The 18,604-nt window shown below is 40.4% G+C and overlaps 1 protein-coding gene across 1 annotated transcript in view; it reads left to right on the top strand.

The window, feature by feature from the left end:
* The first annotated feature begins 610 nt into the window (after nucleotides 1–610).
* Nucleotides 611–18,604, top strand: part of SIK2 (salt inducible kinase 2) — a 52,483-nt gene continuing 34,489 nt past the window's right edge. Inside the window, exons 1-3 of the mRNA XM_074162338.1 lie at nucleotides 611–760; nucleotides 10,513–10,629; nucleotides 13,752–13,815. Coding sequence (XP_074018439.1) covers nucleotides 611–760; nucleotides 10,513–10,629; nucleotides 13,752–13,815 — 331 coding nt within the window. The remainder of the gene's footprint in view (nucleotides 761–10,512; nucleotides 10,630–13,751; nucleotides 13,816–18,604) is intronic.

Genomic DNA, 18,604 nt, shown 5'->3' with positions numbered 1-18,604 from the left:
ATTTTAAACTCTGCAGGGCCTCTACCCGTTTTACGCCAGAGGGCCTAACGCAGCTTCCGAATCTGTCTTTCCAGGTGCATAGGGAATGGAATAGAACAGGAATAGAATAGGAACAGTTCAGTTGGATGGGACCTATAACAATCGGCTAGTCCAACTGCCCGACCGCTTCAGGGTTAAAAGTTAAGAGTATGTTATTAAGGGCATTGTGCAATGGCCTCTTGAACACCGACAGGTGTGGGGCATCGACCGCCGCTCTGCGCGCGCAGGTGCGAAGCCCCACACAGCCGGGAGCGGGAGCTCTGCCCCGGCCGCGGTGCAGAGGCGGAGCCGGGAGGGCAGACATCCGCGCACCGCCGCGGAGGGGCCCGGAGCGGCGCCGGGCGGCCTGGCCGTGCCGCGGGGCCCGCTGCGGAGCGGAGAAGAGCGGAGGGCCGGGCGGCCGCCCCGCCGCGGTGGCCGCCGTTGCCATGGCGAGGCCCCGCCCCCGCTGACGCGCGCTGTGACGCGCGGTTGGTGGCGGAGGGCGGAGGGGGCGGGGCGGCTCCAAGGCGCCGCAGACCGAGTCGAGCCGCCGCCGGAGCCGCCGCTGCCGCCGCCCCCCGCGCCCAGCATGGTAATGGCCGAGCCCCGGCGGCCCCCCCCGCTGCTGCCCCGCGGGCTCGGGCCCGTCCGCGTCGGCTTCTACGACATCGAGGGCACGCTGGGCAAAGGCAACTTCGCCGTGGTCAAGCTGGCGCGGCACCGCATCACGCGCAGCGAGGTGAGGCGAAGGGGGCCGCGGTTCGCCCCCTGCCCCGGCCTAGCCCGGCCGCGCCGCCGGGCCCCTCCCGCGGCCGCCGGGCCTCGTTGGGCGGCAGGGCTCGGGAGCCCTCGGGGCCTGGAGGTGCGCGCAGGGCTGCGGGGGGGGCTGCTACAGGCTCTGGGGGGAGGTGGCCGGCGGGGCTCCTCTCGGCGGGGCGTACGGGGGGGCGGCTGGCGCTGGGGTTACCGGGCTCCGCTCCGGGTTGTGGAGAGGTGGGCGGGCAGCCGGCCTCGGGGCTCTGCCGGAGAGCTGAGGGTTCCTGGGGGGTGGCCGGGGTGGCTCGGCCGGGGGCGTGCAGCATCGCCCTTGCAGGCTGCTTGCTCCTTTTGTCCCTTGCAGCACTGGAGCCTCCTCCTGTTAGGCGAGGCGGGGGATATTTTATTTACTTGAGGTGTTCGGCTGCGGGCAGGCTGTGGAGCGGGAGCCCTGGCCGCCGTTCTAGTTGGTTTTCTTGCTTCCATCTTCCTGGCGAGGGCAGTGGCTCAGGCCTCCGGGTCCGGCTGTCGCGGGGTGCCCCGGTGGCTGAGGCCAGGGCCGGCGCGTTGCTGTCACGGTGAGGATGCTCGGGTCGGGAGGGTGCAGGGGGCGGGCGGCTGTTGGCTTAGCTCGTAAGCGTAGCCGTCAGATAGCGATAACTTTCTGTCAATTGGGAAGGTTCAGACCTTGTGCTGTGCCTGCTTTCACGTCCTGAATATTTTACGGTTTCCTGACCTGGCCAACGCTTGCAGATGAGCAGTCCTTCCACCTCGGTAACGTGTTTTAGCAAAGGGACTTTTGTGTGTGTCCTGGATTCTTCAATACATCATCCCGCTAGTTAACCAAATTCAACCATTTTTAGTCTCTTTGTTTAACCACCCCCTGCTCCCCCATGTATGTTACTTGGTGGTTACTAGCCTGTAGATTGTTAGTATCTTATGCTTTACCTAAAACAAAACTGATTGTAAGTCTGTGTGGATAAAATGTAGTCATGTTAATGTCTTTAAAACAGGTGTCTAATGAAGGTAACAGCTTTGAAAGATCAGTTTCCTGTTAAATTTTCTTCTTAAGTAGTTTTAGTCACTACTCCTAGAGGTAAGCTCTTTGTAAGGCTCTGTTATGGTTGCTTTCATTGTTTACTGAAGAAGAGCTTACTTGTGCTGCTCTGTACCAGACAAAAGTAAATAAAATATTGTCTGTAGTACAAGGTAAAAAACTGAAAAGACTTGCAGTTATCCAATTACTCTGGTCTTGTGGTAAAATCATTCCTTATAGGAATGAAAAATGCCCTTAGTTTGGATCACAGTTAAGGAAAACAAACCTGCAAGGCTAACGTTGTTCCGGTCATGCAGTGATAGATGAGTTTTGCATCCCAAGTATTAAAAGAAATTTCTCAAGTTTCATAATAAACTTAATTACTTCTAAATCCTTCCTTGCTATTACTGAAGAGCCAAGCAAAGGCCTTGTAATGCTAGTGTTTTGTTTTCAAGTTTGATGCCATATGCCAAACTTGTAAACACTTTGCTTTAAGATAGTAAGTTGTCATTTACATCTGAGTTCTCATTTTTTTGGCAGACTTTTGTTATGGGGATGAAAACTTTAATCTTTTTTTTTATTTGTTGTTTTAAAAACTATATTTTTTTAGTATTGTTCAAGATAACAAAGGTTGCAGGAAACTTAAGAACTTAACAGTTCCCTAAGTCTGATATGATTTTTCCATCTGTGACCTAAGAAATTGCTGAACCTGAGTGCATTCTCATACAGTCTTGGTATTATTTTTTTTAACTAGCTTTTCAGAGGAGCCTTGTGTGTCCAGTCTGAAGCCTTTTTATCTTCTGTGTGATTTTCATAGCAGATTTGCCTGTGTTGGAGATTTGTGTCAAGGTCTTTCATTTTTCAGTACAGCTACATTGACTTTTTGCAATAAGAGATGCAAGAGTGTTTATCTAGAACTTAATTGCTGAGTTAGTTGCTGGAAGTATTTACGTGGTCTTTGCGGAAGAGGAACCCTATTAAGATCACTTCTAGTGGTGTCAGGGGAAATTAATTCCAGCCAAATACTACTTTGAATAAGCATTTCAAGTTTGGACCACCTCACTTGATTAATGTTAGGTCACTATGCACATGAAGCGGAAGTCCTGCTTATTAATGTTTCTAGATGGAAGGCTGTTCATATTTCAAGCTTGTTCTAAACTGTTGCTTAAACTTCTTGAATTGCTAATTTCTTACATTCATCTGTGCCTTTATTAAACTTCCAGTGGAAGAATATTCAGCTTATTAGGTTCTGGAAAGGCTGCACCTGTGTACCATCAGGTCTGTACTGCAGGAATGTCTGCGCTGTGTTGCTATTGAGTCTTGCTCAGAAAACCCTTTTTAAAAGGACTATTTCCTTGTCTGAGTTTCTCCTGAATCTCCCTATTTGAACCCTTTAAATTCAGAACCTGTTTGTTGTTGGGCTTTTTGAGCATCGGTACTTTGAAATTGTACTTCATGTGACTTTGACCTATAAAAATATTTGCCTGTTTTTTACATAACTCTTGACGAGCCAATAACTGTCAAATAAAAAAGGATGTGATCTTATTACCTTGAAAGGTCAGCACTTATAGATTAAGTACAGAATCCAATCTTTTTATGGAAAACCTACATATCAGACTATAAAATTGTAACTTGAACTGAAAATAGCAAATATAGTTGCCATAAATTATTAGCAAAGTATAGGTGAAAATAAAATGAAACCAGGCATGACGCAGAAGATATACATAAGACAAGGTAGTAGATGGTGTGTGAGAACAAACTCAGAAATCGTAACTTGAATCCTGTATTAATGCAACACTAAAATTGCATGACTAAACAGTCAAACAGAAAGATCCACAATGATGCTGCGAGGGCTGGAACACCTCTCCTCTGAAGACAGACTGAGAGAGTTGGGGTGGTTCAGCTTGGAGAAGAGAAGGCTCCGGGGAGACCTTAGAGCCCCTTCCAGTCAGTCCCTAAAGAGGCTACAGAAGAGATGGGGAGGGACTCTTGATCAGGGAGGGGAGCCATAGGACAAGGGGTGATGGTTTTAAACTGGAAGAGGGGAGATTTAGATTTGAAGTTCTTTGCTGTGAGGGTGGTGAGACCCTGGCCCAGGTTGCCCAGAGAAGCTGTGGCTGCCCCATCCCTGGAGGGGTTCAAGGCCAGATTGGCCGGGGCATTGACTAACCTGGTCTAGTGGGAGGTGTCCCTGCCTGTGGCAGGGGGGTTGGAACTCCATGATCTTTAAGGTCCCTTTCAGCCCAAAGGATTCTATGATTCTAAGTGTGAAAGTGAAGAAAAATGGGAGGATTAATATTTGTTTGTAGTAATAGAAGTAGTGCATGACCCTCATTAATGACAGTCCACGCAGTGTGCCCCAGAAGGGGCTACATAGTTGAACATGACCTTTGCTTTGCTGCTTGTTTGTGTGTTTGTTGCCATTTAAGCTAATGACATGTGCTTCCCTGCCATGCTAATTTATCCTGTTGCCGAGAAATCCTGTGATCTCAGGGTAACTTTTGCTAATGAGGCATGTACAAATAAGCAGAATTTTTTCTCAGAAGGAGAAGACGAGACTAAGAAAAGAGAACAAAAGTAATTGGAAGCATAAAGTTCAAGAAGATGGATATTTGCTTTTAGTGAAATATGATGATGTGTGAAATAATGAGCAGTAATGAACAGCTTTCAGCATAGATGAAGGTACTAGTTGGAAAAAAGCAATGTACTTTAAGGATGAAGGAAAGCCTTTGTGAATAGGCTATGTGTGAGAGAGTCATGTTCCCCACCCACCCCCAAAATTCTGTAACTGATATCCCCTGAGGATTAGTCATCTACAGAAGAATACTATCCATTCCTCCGAGGAAAATGAAACCGTTCCAACTAGTATGTCCTTATAGTTCCCAGTTATGCTTTTAGCTGTCTGGTATATTACAGGTGCTTTGCACTTTTCTCTGAAAATTACCAGCTCCTGATACAAGATGTGATGCTAGTTCAGGAGTGAGTGCCTGATCAAGTGTGCTTAGATACATATAAAAGTAAATGATAAAAGTGGAGACAGCAGCACACAGTTTGGGTTAGTGGAGTAATTCAGTGGGAAAATGACACTATTGCCAAAAAAAACCCCAAAAGGCAAGGTGCTGATTGAACTGTATGCAGCTGTGGGCTCTCTAGATCTGTTGTAGGGGCGAGAGGAGGAACACATATCTGGAGGCAGAGTGGGAGCTCACAGGTAGATCTGGTTGAGCATAATGTGCTGCCCTAAGGGGGGGTTCATGCTTTTATAAATCTGTGATATCCGAACACTTTGCTGTGGCAAATTGGAGTTGCTTTAGATTGCAGGAGGTTGTGTTCGTTAATTTTAATGCAGTTTATCTATTTTTAGGATGTATTGGGTTAACAACTCAAATTTCAATTTCTGTAACCTGCATGAAATCTTAACACTTGCACTGACGTGGACAAACATCTTTTTGTATGTTAACTTTTTAGGCCACGTTGGGGGATGTTGTGGCTTGGTTTGCTGGGTTTTTTTGAAAGACTAGGTTGGAGAATTAAATGTATAATATAAAAACAATGAAAATTGAAGAATAGGAGAACTTTCCTCTTTTTAGACGAGCATTTCACCTTCAGTGCTTGACAGTTTCAATTCCCAGATGTCAGATGAGGATTGAGCAAACTCCAGTTCTCTAGGCCTTTAGTAAAAGTAGGAAGGAAATGTGTGCTATGCCTAATATTTTTAAATTAAAAGAAATAGTGAAAGTTGCAAAGACATTTTGGAATGTACACCTTTAAGCAGCAAAAGCTGGTGATAGGGGAACGAAGATGAGGGAAGGAACAGGTTCCCTCTTGTCATTTGAAGTATTAATGCTGTATTGTTGTTTGGGATTTTTTGGTTTGTTGTCTTTTATTTTCCTTAGAAAAAGTGATATCTATTAAAAAAAAAAAAAAAGCCAAAGCTAGAGTCATAAAACTTGTGTAATTGTCCTTAATTTGGCATGTGCCAAATTACAGTCAGTTTGCTTGTGCTGTGGCAATGATTGACCATACTAGAGAAATGAGAATTCAATGCTGTGTGCAGTCAGTCTCTCTGCACTGTCTTCAAAAGATTAAAGTGATATTCCAACATCTCTGCAAGATTCTAGTAGTTGTTAACAAGCTGTATATTCAGGAACAAAACACGCTTTTCAGATCGGAAACTATTCCCCATCTTGAAGCAGCTTCTCCACGTCTAAGAATTGCTTCCCTTTTTCCTGTCATCATGACACAGCTGAGATTATGGACAAAAGTGAGCAGTTGCTATTGAACGCCCTGTTCCTTCTCACACTGTTATGAAGAAGTTGCTGTATTTTAAGTATTTCCAAGTGGTTTTTCTCTAAATCTTCTATGGCCCTGGCGAGATGCGTGAAAACTGAAGATTCAGAATAGACTGAGATAGCTGATCTGCATTTGACTGTAGAAGCAGTGGTGCCAGCTGCTGCTATATTGCTTCTCCCATAGAAGCCCTCCACTGTGTGTACATATATAATATACACATTGAGAGTTGTACAAGGATTGCAAATAGCAATTTTTTTTCCTTCAAGTAGGCACATGCTTTTACTCTCTGTTGAGAACCAACAGCTTAATATTACCAAATAACTCCACATTGTAAGACAAAATATGATTTGATGTAATGTGGTAGGTTTTTTTAAACTAAAAACCTATTTGAAATGGAAATATAGCTTATTCTTCATTAGTTTGCATCTCAAGATAATTAGTGGAGAGTGTGCTTAGAATTATTTCAGATATCCGAGAGACCAAACTAATGTGGTTACACAGCACACATTTTATGAATGTATCAGTGATAGCTGTCAACCGAGTGATCCAGATAAAGAAGTCTTGTTTGTCTTTTTTTGAAAAGATCATGGATGTGGCAGCACAAAATGCATCTCTTAATGTGAGGACAGAGGTAGCAAGTAGCCTGCTTAGACAGTGGCTCATTCTCTGCTGCTCCAAACCAGTTTGTTTTCCAACATTTGCAGTCACATATAGCATAATTTTTCTAGCTCCGTAGTTCCTTGCAGGAGTTCAGGATTAACTGACTTAATAAAGGGCATTTTATTAATGCTGTCATTATCATCTGGCAATCTCTTCATAAAAACATTTTTGTGGAAGTATTCATCCAAGTCCTTGATGCATGTACCTGAATGCCCAGCGTGTAAACAAAACAGATCTTTTCAGTGTCAAAAGCCATAAATGCAGAATACTTTCATCAATGATACGTGTTAGTGTTACAATTTTGCGAGTAGGTGGGTGATTGTGTAGACAATATAGAATGTTACTCTGCGCTTCTGTGGAGTGTTAACCTTCTGTGAATTGTTCTAAATCTACGATTACTTTTTACTTGTGGTATGGGGAGGTAAGGAAATGTTTCAAAACTATTGAAAAAGGATTTTCCTGAAGGTATTCTGCTCCAAGAAGTGTGTGACCTGAAGACTTGTTTTCTTGCTCCCATACTTTCAGAAGAATTTGGTTTCAATCTTTCAATGATCTTTGGGAATCACTGTATTTCTAAATCTGTGCAACAAGGAGATAGGATAGGAAACTTCTGGAAAAGGAAGAAAGTAGGAAATATTGGAACATTAAGTGCTGTTCTTGGCCAGAAAGTGTAGAGAAGGTTATAGCAGGGTTTTGTAGCCATGCTTCCCAAATTTATATGACCCATTCTTTTCTTATTATTCTTTTTTTAAATGCTTCTTTCCTCTAATGAAATTTTACTGGTTGTTGCTCAGGAAGTAAGATCCGTTCAAGGATTTTAACCATGTAAAGGTTAAAAATGTCTTCTGCATATTTTTGTTTTATATAAAATCACATTTTAATAACTGATTATGTAGTTGCATAGTCTCATTAGCCTTGGAAAACATAGAACTACAGTAGGCACCGATTATTAAGAAATTGAAGTGGAAATGGAGCATTTAACTCATTTGTCCTAATTCAGTTTTAAAGATTATCTACCTTTTCCTAAGGGGAAGAGGATACTTTTGTTATCTGGGAAAACAAAGTTAAAAACTGATTTTTTTTTTTTTTGTTGGAACTCTTTGCAGATGTTAGGAACTGCACTGTTCAGAATAATGCCTGATAGCTCTGGAGAATGTTGGCAACAGACACTTGTAGATAGGTTTGGAAGTGGTAACAGGCTGTATTTGAAGTAATGGTATAGGCTGGGATAGATGTGGAAAATGAAGGAGAAACCAGCTTGTGTCTCTGGTTCATTCCAGAGAGACGGTGGAAAATAAATTAGAGAAAGTGGAGAAAAGTGACATGTGGGTTGTTTTTAATAAATATTTCCTGATGTATATTTAAGAATTTGGTCAGGCTTTAGTGGTTTGGTTTGATTACTTTGATATTTTGTAACTTTCTAGTGAAGTGATTTCTTCTTAGGCTAATAAATTGTGCCTGCAAAAAATAAACAATAACCAGAAGTCATTTTATTAGGTGTGATCTTAAATTAAGCCAGGGAGACTTAAGGGTATGGTTTTGTGTGGTGTTTTTTTCTTAGGCTGCATGAATGATTGTTTGCATCCTCTGCTGCCACATGGCATATAATCAGACCAAATAAGGAAGCAGCTTGCTGTTCTGCCTTTATAAGTGAGCGAAAGGGGACCTGCTGAGAGAATGAGCAATTGCTGTAGGGAGTAGTCAAAGGGAGTGCAAATCTGGCAAGACCAAGTGGGAAGTATGTGTTTGGATAGTCCAGTTCCAGGCGTGTTACTGTTCTTTTTTTGCCTGTACCCCGTTCCTTGCACGTGTGAAGCCAGGCCTTCATTATCAAGTTTTATACGTATACCAAATGTAAGACAGAAAAAGAATTTTGTAGTTCAAAGGAATGGGAATAGGATGAGAGAGTAACAAATAGGAGCAGAAGCAGGTGATGCACATGTTTTCTTTGCATGATTTAGAGATAGTGTCTTTGTAGTCAAAAGACAGAAACTTTCAAAGGGAGATCTGTTATCTTTTAGGACCATTTTGGTTATTACTGTTCCTATGTGCTTCTTGGTGCGACCATAGTGTACTATGAAAGGTTGCAGAGTAGATGTGTTATGGAGAGTGTTATAAATACAAGTAGCTAGCAGAAGACAATGGGGAAGCATGTTCTGAAAAGATCAGGCATTGGGATACCCTAAATTGCCGTTATAGTAGGATAGAAGAAAGTTGCAGAGGGCTGAGGAGGAGGAGTGTGGCGTGGTTGAACACCATTTCGGGTACCATTTCTTCCCAAGTGTCCACTGTTACGTTTTGAAGAATAAAGGCTACGGAGTAACTCGTGTTTAATGGTGAAAGCATTGTGGGATATGAACCCTTGCTTTCTGTCTAATGGCTGTATATATCATTATACTTAAAGGTATGTATTTTTTTTTGATAAATCTGGTTTCGGTGAGATCTACATTAATCGGACATTGTTTTTTTTTTAAAAAAAATGCCACACCTGTCTCTTGAAAAAAGTTTTAAAAATGTTTGCTTTGAAAAATAGTCATCTTCTGCTTCAGCTATGTAAGAGTGCATCCTGCATCTTAAAAACAACTTTTCACTGATAACAAGGCTAGATCAGTTTATTCAGTCATAGCAAAATCTTATTTTTATGGTGGTTGGGGAATACAAGTGGCTTTTGAAGAGGTTATCAAGCAAAAGCATACTGAAATGAAGTCAATAAATAGTTAATTCTGAATTCAGGTGGATCCATAATCAGCCTTACTGGAGATAATGAGGTACACCTCCTGTGGATTTTTGTCTCCTGCATAGCAGCTGCCTCCTATAGTTCAATAGTTTATGAAATACAGTTATAATTAGAAGCATTTGTATGACTTATATTGTTTGCTCGTGCTTCAGCATTGATAATGTGATATTCAGGGTGCATAAGCAAAATTTATATATTCAACATTTTTTAGTATTATCTTTTGCATGATTTCTATAGCATACATTTTTCTTCGTTCTTGATTTAAATTTATTTTTTTAATGTCTTCTGTTGGAAATTTTTGTCTCCTAAGCATCTGTAGTTCTCTGTAATTCACTTTGCAGGTATTGGTTAAAAACAAGGTCAACAGGACCAATATCTATTTTCTAAACTAATTGAGATCTGTTTTCAAGGTTTGACTGACAAACATCTTTACATAGGTTTTTTTCCTTGAACAGATGAACTGCATGTTCCTTATGTAGTAGCATATTAATTACAGTTAAAATAAGCATGTAACAGTTGGAACTACATGGATCCACCATGTTTTGATAATTTATGTTGAATAGTGTTTCTTTTAAAATACCATTCTGCATTTGTGGAATTCAAATTGGCTACCTTGACTTCAGAAATGGACACAATTAGGCTTTTTAAGAAGATTTTTGTCTTTACAATGCTGCTACATGGAGGCTCCTCAGTTGTTCCCACCTGCTGCTGATATACAAGCATTCTGCACCTGGGCTTGTTAGAGCACTGATCTCCATCACCTGCTCTGTGTTTTCCACTTCTTGTAAAACTTTTTTTCTGACATGCTGAGGTAGGTGATATTCCTGCAGGCGCTTAGTAGGGCTACTGACATGTTGTGCTGCTGTATTTCTAAGTGTGGGATGTGTATTTCTGAGCTAGAAGAAAACCCCCAGTTATCTGGGGTTGCATTACTCCCTTTATAATGAGGATAAGCTAATGAGGAAAATGTTGGGGAGTTTTAATTTCACTTTTTTCTATTTGTCTGCAGGTGGCAATAAAAATCATTGATAAGTCTCAGCTGGATGCTGTGAATCTGGAGAAGATCTACCGAGAAGTGCAGATAATGAAAATGCTTGATCACCCACACATTATAAAGCTCTACCAGGTAGGGTTAGCGGTGTCTTGTTTTCCTTTTCCCCCCTCTCTCTTGTTCCTGTATGAAGAGTTCACTGTACACCAGTGACTTCTGGCAGATCACCAGTCCGCAACAAACTCAGCTTTTCTGGAATGGATTTGCAATGGATAAGTGTTTAACTTTCAAGAAAGTACATCAGTTGTGGCCTTTTTCGTTCTATGGTAATCTGCTTAAAATACACAGAAGGTTGTAAATTTTATGATAGTGAAAGAGCTGAAATAGAAATACCTGGTGATGAGAGGCTTTGCTGTCTGTTAGTAGACAAGGAACTATGTAAGCTAGAGCAGGGTAGGAATTTTCAGCACGATGTGAGAGTACTAGCTGTGACAATCTGCATGGAGAGAGTGGTTTTCTTTAGTCAAGTCTTGGCTCAGCCCAGATGGAGGAGTACTGGCAGCCTTTTTTTCTTATCCAAAGGTGGTACCATGTAAATCCAGATTCTGCAGATATGCCCGTGATGTAAGTGGACACACCAAGCAAGAGCTTTTCAAACATTTCATCTTGAAGTGCATTTACTAGGAGACTTATTTTTGGATTTATTTTTGTTGGAATCTTGCATATCACTTCTGTTGTGGGTATGGACAATTTGATATTTATCCTGTAGTGAATTATGTGTGTTGTGGTCTTGAATGCATCCCTTTATAACATAAGGATGAATAATTATGGTACAGCAATGTGTATTTACATAAGAGGTAAACCTGTACTTGTGATAATGCATACAATTGCAGACAACAAAAACTTTTGAAGGTCTTTGCTTGTCACTTTTTGCACTGCGCATAGTTTGTATAGTAAAACATGGGCTTGTTTTATATTGTTTCTTTTCTGTTTCATTTTCTGTTCCTGCTAGCATATGGTAAAATATTTGAGTCTGCTGGCATTTCTGCTTCAGTTAAGTCTTGCTTTTAAGGCTTTCCGGAGAATATTCCCTTTGGGGTCTGTTTGTTAGTGTTCTGTTTAACAAATCACACGGTGCTTCTGAGATACTCTCTTGCTTGTTTCAAATAAACCTAGCTCAACAAACAAATGAAGATTTGTGCATGCTAAAATCAAACTTTGAATTTAAGTTCATCTGACTAAGTCTATAAAGGCAACATGAGCACAAGGACCTGGATCTATGTTTTACTGAATAAGGATGAAGATCCCAGTTTAGACTTGTTCAGCTTTAATTTCATCTTATGGGAAAGAGACTGCCACTTCCTTTTTAAAATACTGGTTCACCAATCCAGACCTTAAGGTGTTAAATTTCTAACTAGCTTGAGTAATATCTACCACAGTTCCTTGTGGATGAAACAAAAATGGTAAAGGAGAGCGGAATTGTGGTAGGGAAGAGAGTCTGAGACTAGAATTTAAGTCTGGAGATAAGCAAGATCACTTGAAGAGGAGGGGAATTGTTATGTACTGCTTACCCCTTAACTGTTAAGGGACTGGCTTGTTAGAAATGCATTTCGTAGATCAGTGAGTTTATTTTTTAAAATGTCTCACTAGTTTGCTTGTATAATGTGCCTGTCACTGTACTGTGGCCTCACTACAAGTTTCTGAATTGTCTCATGTCAAGGAACTACTGAGGATTGTCAAAGTTAGGTAATGAAGCTAGCAATCTTGGCTTCATTAAGAATGGTTACATATATGTATGTAATCCACAGGCTGTTGCAGCTTCCTGTCTCCAAATGTTGGTTTAAAACAGTGTTTCCAAACTATTTTGCCTTCCAGATACAGACATTTAAGTCATAGCATGTTCAGCTATTACAGCGTTAAACAAGGGTGCGGGAGAGACTGAAGAACTGCCGTCTTGTTCTGTCTGCTGGCTTGTCAAGTCAAGTTTTTTGTTAATTTGGCTGTTTTTGTAACTATGTATCGTTCAGGATTTGCCTTTTTTTAAAAAAATAACATTCCTCTAAAAAGAATTTGTGAGCAGTCTTGTAGTACTTTCAAGCTTGTGCATAAATAAAATGCAAAAAGTGATTTCAAGGTGGTCTTGTCCACAGACAACTCGGGCTGAACTATTTTACTGTGGTTATTGAAATGGGCCCAAAATGTGTTGGGTGTTGAAGTTATTGAGTTGTACTGAAGGGAAGTCCTAAATGACTTTTTTATTTTGAAGTAGAGGATTTCTCGCTTTCAGTGTATCTTTTGATTATCGGATTTGTCCAATGCATTCCTGAGTAGCTCTTTAAGCAAATGAGGAGTAGATCATTAGGAAGAAAGCTGCAAGATAACTAACTGGGCTGTCTTTTCCCAACTTATATTACGGAAGTATGGAATGTTGAATTGTTAGGTGAAGTCTTTCTTTTGAAGGCCATGAACAATTGCTCATGGAAGAGTTTTGAAGTCTTCTGCTTATCCTCTTTCTTTTTTCCTGTTTGTCTTCCTCTATTCCTTCTAGCACTCCATGTTTTGGAATTGCAAATAGTCTGTTCTTGTAATAGGAAGGCTGGAACTTACCAGAAGAGAAAGCAGAAGATGCTTATAGTTTGATATTTTTTTTTTTTTTTTTTCCCCTGCCCCTACCAGAGGAAATATTGAGGATGTGATTGTTCTGTAGCTGTACTGTCTGATTATGCAACGGGATACTGTGATGTGGTGCTTGTACCTGAATTTTTCCAGATCTTAAGACTGATGCTCATCTGGTATTTTTCCTTTTTTTCTTTCTATAACTAGAGAACTGTTGTTAATAGAGGTCGGTGTTATCCCTAATATTCTTTCCCAAGCACCAGCCATCAGCATGTTAGAAATGTTGAGCAAGGGAATCACTTTAGGCTTCTCCCTTAAAGGAAAGTCTTTAAACTAGCTGCTGAGGATACTATGATCTTGTGTTAGTCACTGGTGACCAAGAATCTGATCTACCTCCTCCCTTGTACACTGACTTTATGAAGTATTTAAAGCTTACCCTTGTGCTTAGCATGCAAACGCTCCCCTTGAAACTGTTGAAGTAACTTGAAAAAACAAATTGAAAGACTGTGATAACTGTACATGCAAGGCAAAGACTTTCACATCTTTACCAGAAGAGAACAATGAAAATAAGTATCCATTTGGTGTGTGTTGCTTTTTGCTTTTCCCTCAAACAATCTCATGTGCGATTTCTCCATCAACAGGTGATGGAGACCAAAAGCATGTTGTACCTTGTGACAGAATTTGCCAAAAATGGAGAAATTTTCGGTAAGCAAGAGAATATTTTCATGTTCAACCTTTTAATGTTAACTTCTGAAGTTTGTTGATTGTAGTTATCTTGCCCAAGGATCCCTTTTGTTGTAGTATGTCACTTTCCTTTATTTGTCAAGAAATGTGTGATAATTGTCACTTTCTCATTTTAGAACTAAGAACTTTAGGGAGAATTGTTACAGTGTACACTAGCACAAGAAAAAGTTTAAAATTACTGATGTTCCTCTAGCAGAATACATAGCTTGTTAAATAGAACAGTGCAGGATAAATTCTCATCTCGGCTGACACAATTAGCAGGTTTTCAGCATTGAGTGAGATGGAAAACTATATTTAAATTATTAGCCTGATAATGAATAGAGGCCCATACAGTATTTCAGGTAAACTGAAAAACCTTTTCCTTGTGCACTTATATACTGATTTATCAGACATTATTTTTTAATATGTTTTCAGGAAGAACATGGTGGGCAGGAGGGGTGTCAGGGTGACTTGGAGTAACACTCATGATAAAAATTTTAATTTGTTTGTGTTGACCTGCATGGTCAAATTCACATTAATTCTTGTTCTTTGGCTCAAGCTCATCACTCAAGCAGGACCTCAGTGTTAAATTTATATGAAATGCAGTATTTATTTTTTTTTAAGTTGTAATACTTTGTGATGCAACTTTTTTGTTTTGTAATGTTCAGCTTGGACCACAATAGAGATCTCATTCTATATCTTTGGAAAAAGCTTGTTACTTAAATCAGTGCGGAACAATTGTATTATATAAATATTCTGAGCAGGTAACAGTTCACCCTTGCTCAGCCCTCTTCTAGTGCACATGATCTACACTCGATATGCAGAGCAGTAGAGAACCTTCAGTGTTTTGAAGGACCAGAAGAATTGAGGAGGCTTACTGAACTTGAAAATCTTCAGCTGCTGATTATGTATAAGGGAATTTGTGAAGTGACTCTGCATCAGTCTTTACTCTTCCCAAGGGCTATGGACTGAATAGTAAAACTGGTACCACACTTCCGAGGCTTGCGTTCTAGTACTGAAGGTGATTCCTGCACTCTGTCTCCCTTCTTGATTGTAGTAACTGGCACAGTAAAAAAAAAAAAAAAATCTTCTACATACATTTAACAAGTTGTGATTCTGGCAGCAGCCAGGTTGTAGCCTTTGAGCTCTCCTTCAGCTTGAGTAACTGTCATAACTCCGAAAAGTCAGGCTTGTGGCATCTGCTATGCCATGATCAGTTATCTCTAGGGCATTTTGTCTTCCGTCATTGTACTGTGCATACATGTCCCAAGTTATTGTTTGGGATTTTTCTAAGCTATTGAGGCTAGGGTAGCAGTGAAGCCCTCTTGAGGAAGGGGAGGCGGAGTTTTTTCCCAGAACTAGCTATATGTAGCAGTGGTCCTTTTTAGGCCACAAAGAAGAAACATATGAAATGTGACACTAAATAGTTAAATGCATTTCATTTTGACTTGTGTTAGTGCCTTTAACTTTTACTTTGATCTCTAGTGCGCATTTTAAAGTGCTTTTTTCAGCTCCTGCATATGTGACAAAACTTGGGTGAGCCTGTGTTCTTCTGACCAAAACCGAGCTTGGTATTCATAAACTTGTTTGAAATAGTTGACAACCTGCAGAACAACAAGACAATGTTCTAATAAGGCTGGGATGATAAAATACCAAGAATGTTACTCCCATTTCTGTATACAGCATGTTAGCGTGTTTTGGGGTCTGGTAATCTTTGAATATCTTGTGCATTTCTCAGGAATGTGGGTTTGGTTGTTTTGGTTTGGTTTGTGTTGTGTTTTTTCTCTGAAGGTACAGCATGATTTGCTTTATGCTGATTACCATCTGGAAACACTGAATAAGAAGGAAAGGGATTCTGTTTTTCTCACCTTCTAAGCTGCTGTTCTCGAACCAGTGCTAATCTTGAACCTCAGCCATGAGTTGCAGGCTGGCCTACAACTTTTTTCTCTTTTTTTTTTTTTTTTCTTTTTCCTTCTGAAATCTTTTCGTCTTATTACTTGCCTTGGGGGCCACAACACTGGAGGTTGTTTATCTTGCAAGATTTGTGTGCAGACTGGCTTCAGTGATTAGCATAAGCTAAAAATCTATTTAAAAATTACCTTTGTACCTATATCAGGTTAAGCTTGTATATTTTGTGTAGTTTTAGTGTTTCCTATATGAAACGTTCTCAGTACTCAGTGAAGATTCTATAACTATTAAGTTGCATTTACATCACCAGAAGGGAGGTGGTTTTTGTTCCTGCTTTATGTGATAAAGTGAGGAGGTCCTAAGGAAAATCAAATTAACAGAAGGCAAAAAATATAAAACTTCAATCAGCGTGGCTAAAGATTCTAGAAGTAACTTGGATGGTGACTTTTTGCCTTCTTATTTGTCTTGGCTTTAATGTGTATCATTTCCTGTAAAACTTTGACTTAAACTCTTAGTTCATTCTGAAGAAGCAAAGCCTTTTAGGCTCTGAGACTTCCCGTTTGTAGATCCTTTAATGTACATTTCAGACATAGTTTAGCTAATTTTCTTAAACTTTGTTTTCTCATTAAAATAATGAATAATGTTTCAGGGTCCATTATTACAGACTTAATATTTCTGTAGAGGTTGTCTTCTGAAATTATTAATTTTTCTGATGTATTGGAATGAATTCTCAGAGTGTCTCTTGTAAAGAAGGATGGGATGTTCTGCTGTTGTATGTATTTCTCAGTGTTATATATGTGTTTGAGGAGGAAGCAGAAATGAGGTAAGGCAGAAACATGTTAGAATTTCAGAGGGGAATAAATCTCTCAGATTTTTTTCAGCAGGCTCTCGGACAGAAAGTGCACTACAACAGTAAGTGCTAGATGAAGAGCAAATGGTCACTGGCTAGCAATACGTAATAACAACTTTGGTTTAAGTGTGAATGGTACCCAGGACAGTGGGCTTATTTTCCATGAACAAGTCTAGCATGTCCTAGTAGAGTAACAGGAGAAAGGAATAGAAAAAATAGCAGAGGAGCAGAAATATTCTAAGAAGTAAATCAAATCTCTTTAGCTGGAGTATTTCATACAGAGGAGGTACTGCTGCTTTGTTTAGGAATTGGACTGAGGTGTTAAAGTAACCCCCTTTCTTGCTTAGTGAAAGCCACTTTCATGAGTTTTTTTATGCTTGATACCCAGGCACTTAGTTTTCACGTGCGTTTTAGTTGCAATAACAAAATTGGAATTGCTGAGAAAGTTTTTCTGAAACAGTCAGCCAACATCACCAGGCAGAATGAACCTAGAGGGCAATGGCATAGAGTTCAGCATGTAGAGGGCCCTGGTGATTGGAGTGCAGAAGAGGTGGAGCCTGGCTGATCTTTCTTTTTCACACTGCGGGGTGAGGGGGATGGATTTCGTGGAAATGGAACTCAAAGTCCCTTCTTCTTTCTAGGTTATCTCTCTCCCCCCCCCTTTAAGTCCTTATCATTGGGTTGCTTGTGTCATAAGCAGAGTATCACGTCCAGGGTAACTTTGATGTAACTGGAAAGTAGAGAAAAGGAGGGTAGTACTTAAAACAAACAAACAAAACAAAAAAAAACCCCAAAAACCCCCAAAAAGTAGAAAGGTAACTCAAACTGCATGAGCTTTTCCTCCTTCCTGTCTCGATAATGCTTTGTGTGTACTGAATTTGCCATATCAAGTCTAACAATGTGTGAAATAAAAGCCTCCCATTTATAACAGTTTTTAAACAGCACAAATAGTGGGATGCTCTCCTGGAGTCCTGGAACACAAGTGTCTTCGAAGTTTCTAACACTTTGCTATGCATGTTCTTGCTTTTGGGGGGATTTTACTTTTTCTCTTGTAAAGCAAGACCGAAACCTGTGGAACCTGCTATTTCTTTCATTAGTCAGTCTCCTGACAGCATTTAAGTGTTGTGCTTTGTTTTTTTTCTTTGACTAGCCTTTGTTCGCACTTGAAGGGGAGCTTAAACAAGAGAACAACCAAAAACCAAACAAAAACTCACTCTGGGCAAGAGCAGCTTACTTAAATTTTGGCTCAAAAGCAAGTGAGGTGGGAGAAGTATAATGAGACAGACAAACTTCAGTCTATTGGGGATGATCCTCCTGTATGTTCCCTCTGTGATTAGTGAGGAGTGAGAGGCTTCTCAGGGGACTGGTTGGAGCTTTGGCTCACTCTCCAGAGGAGCCTCTCTTTCTCCTCTGAGTGCAGGAGGAGGTGGGAGAGATTAGTTAAGTTAGCCTTTGTGATTGCTTTTCCAAGTAACTTTGCTATTCAGTGGTACACAAAGTTTGTGAGAGTTTATAGAAGTCCCTTTCCTATCTCCCTGTTGAATAAGACACTTTAGAGAACATAGCATGCTCTTCAAGATGATTGTTGGTCATTGGTAACTGGTAAATGATCTCTCAATACTATGTTAGGCTTTCGAGTTCACTGTGAGTAGCCTGGTATTAATCTCACTGTGTCTTTTCAGCTCTGCTAAAACATCACTTCGTTGTGCTAACTGGTAGTTCATGGACGAGATTGATTTTAACCCCTGTACTAACATTCTTCACTGCTTCAGTGAAATTTTCTGGATTCAACAGCTGTTTTGAATTTGCATTTTGCCAGTTAATGTCATTGCAGTCAATAATGTATTTAGCTTAGACACTTCAAATGCTGTTACATTTTACACTTGTTTTTTAAAAAGGTCTTTGGACTTAGTAAAACATTTGAATTAAAAATGTTTCAGTGGTGCTTAATACTTTGAAGATCTACGAAATCTTTAACTAGCTGTTTCTGTTATGTTTTTGAAAGTATCTTTA

This window comes from Numenius arquata, chromosome 22, assembly GCF_964106895.1.
Source record: "Numenius arquata chromosome 22, bNumArq3.hap1.1, whole genome shotgun sequence".
Taxonomy (NCBI): Eukaryota; Metazoa; Chordata; class Aves; order Charadriiformes; family Scolopacidae; genus Numenius; species Numenius arquata.
Note: the sequence above shows the minus strand (reverse complement) of the source record. Positions and strands in the feature narration are given on the sequence as shown.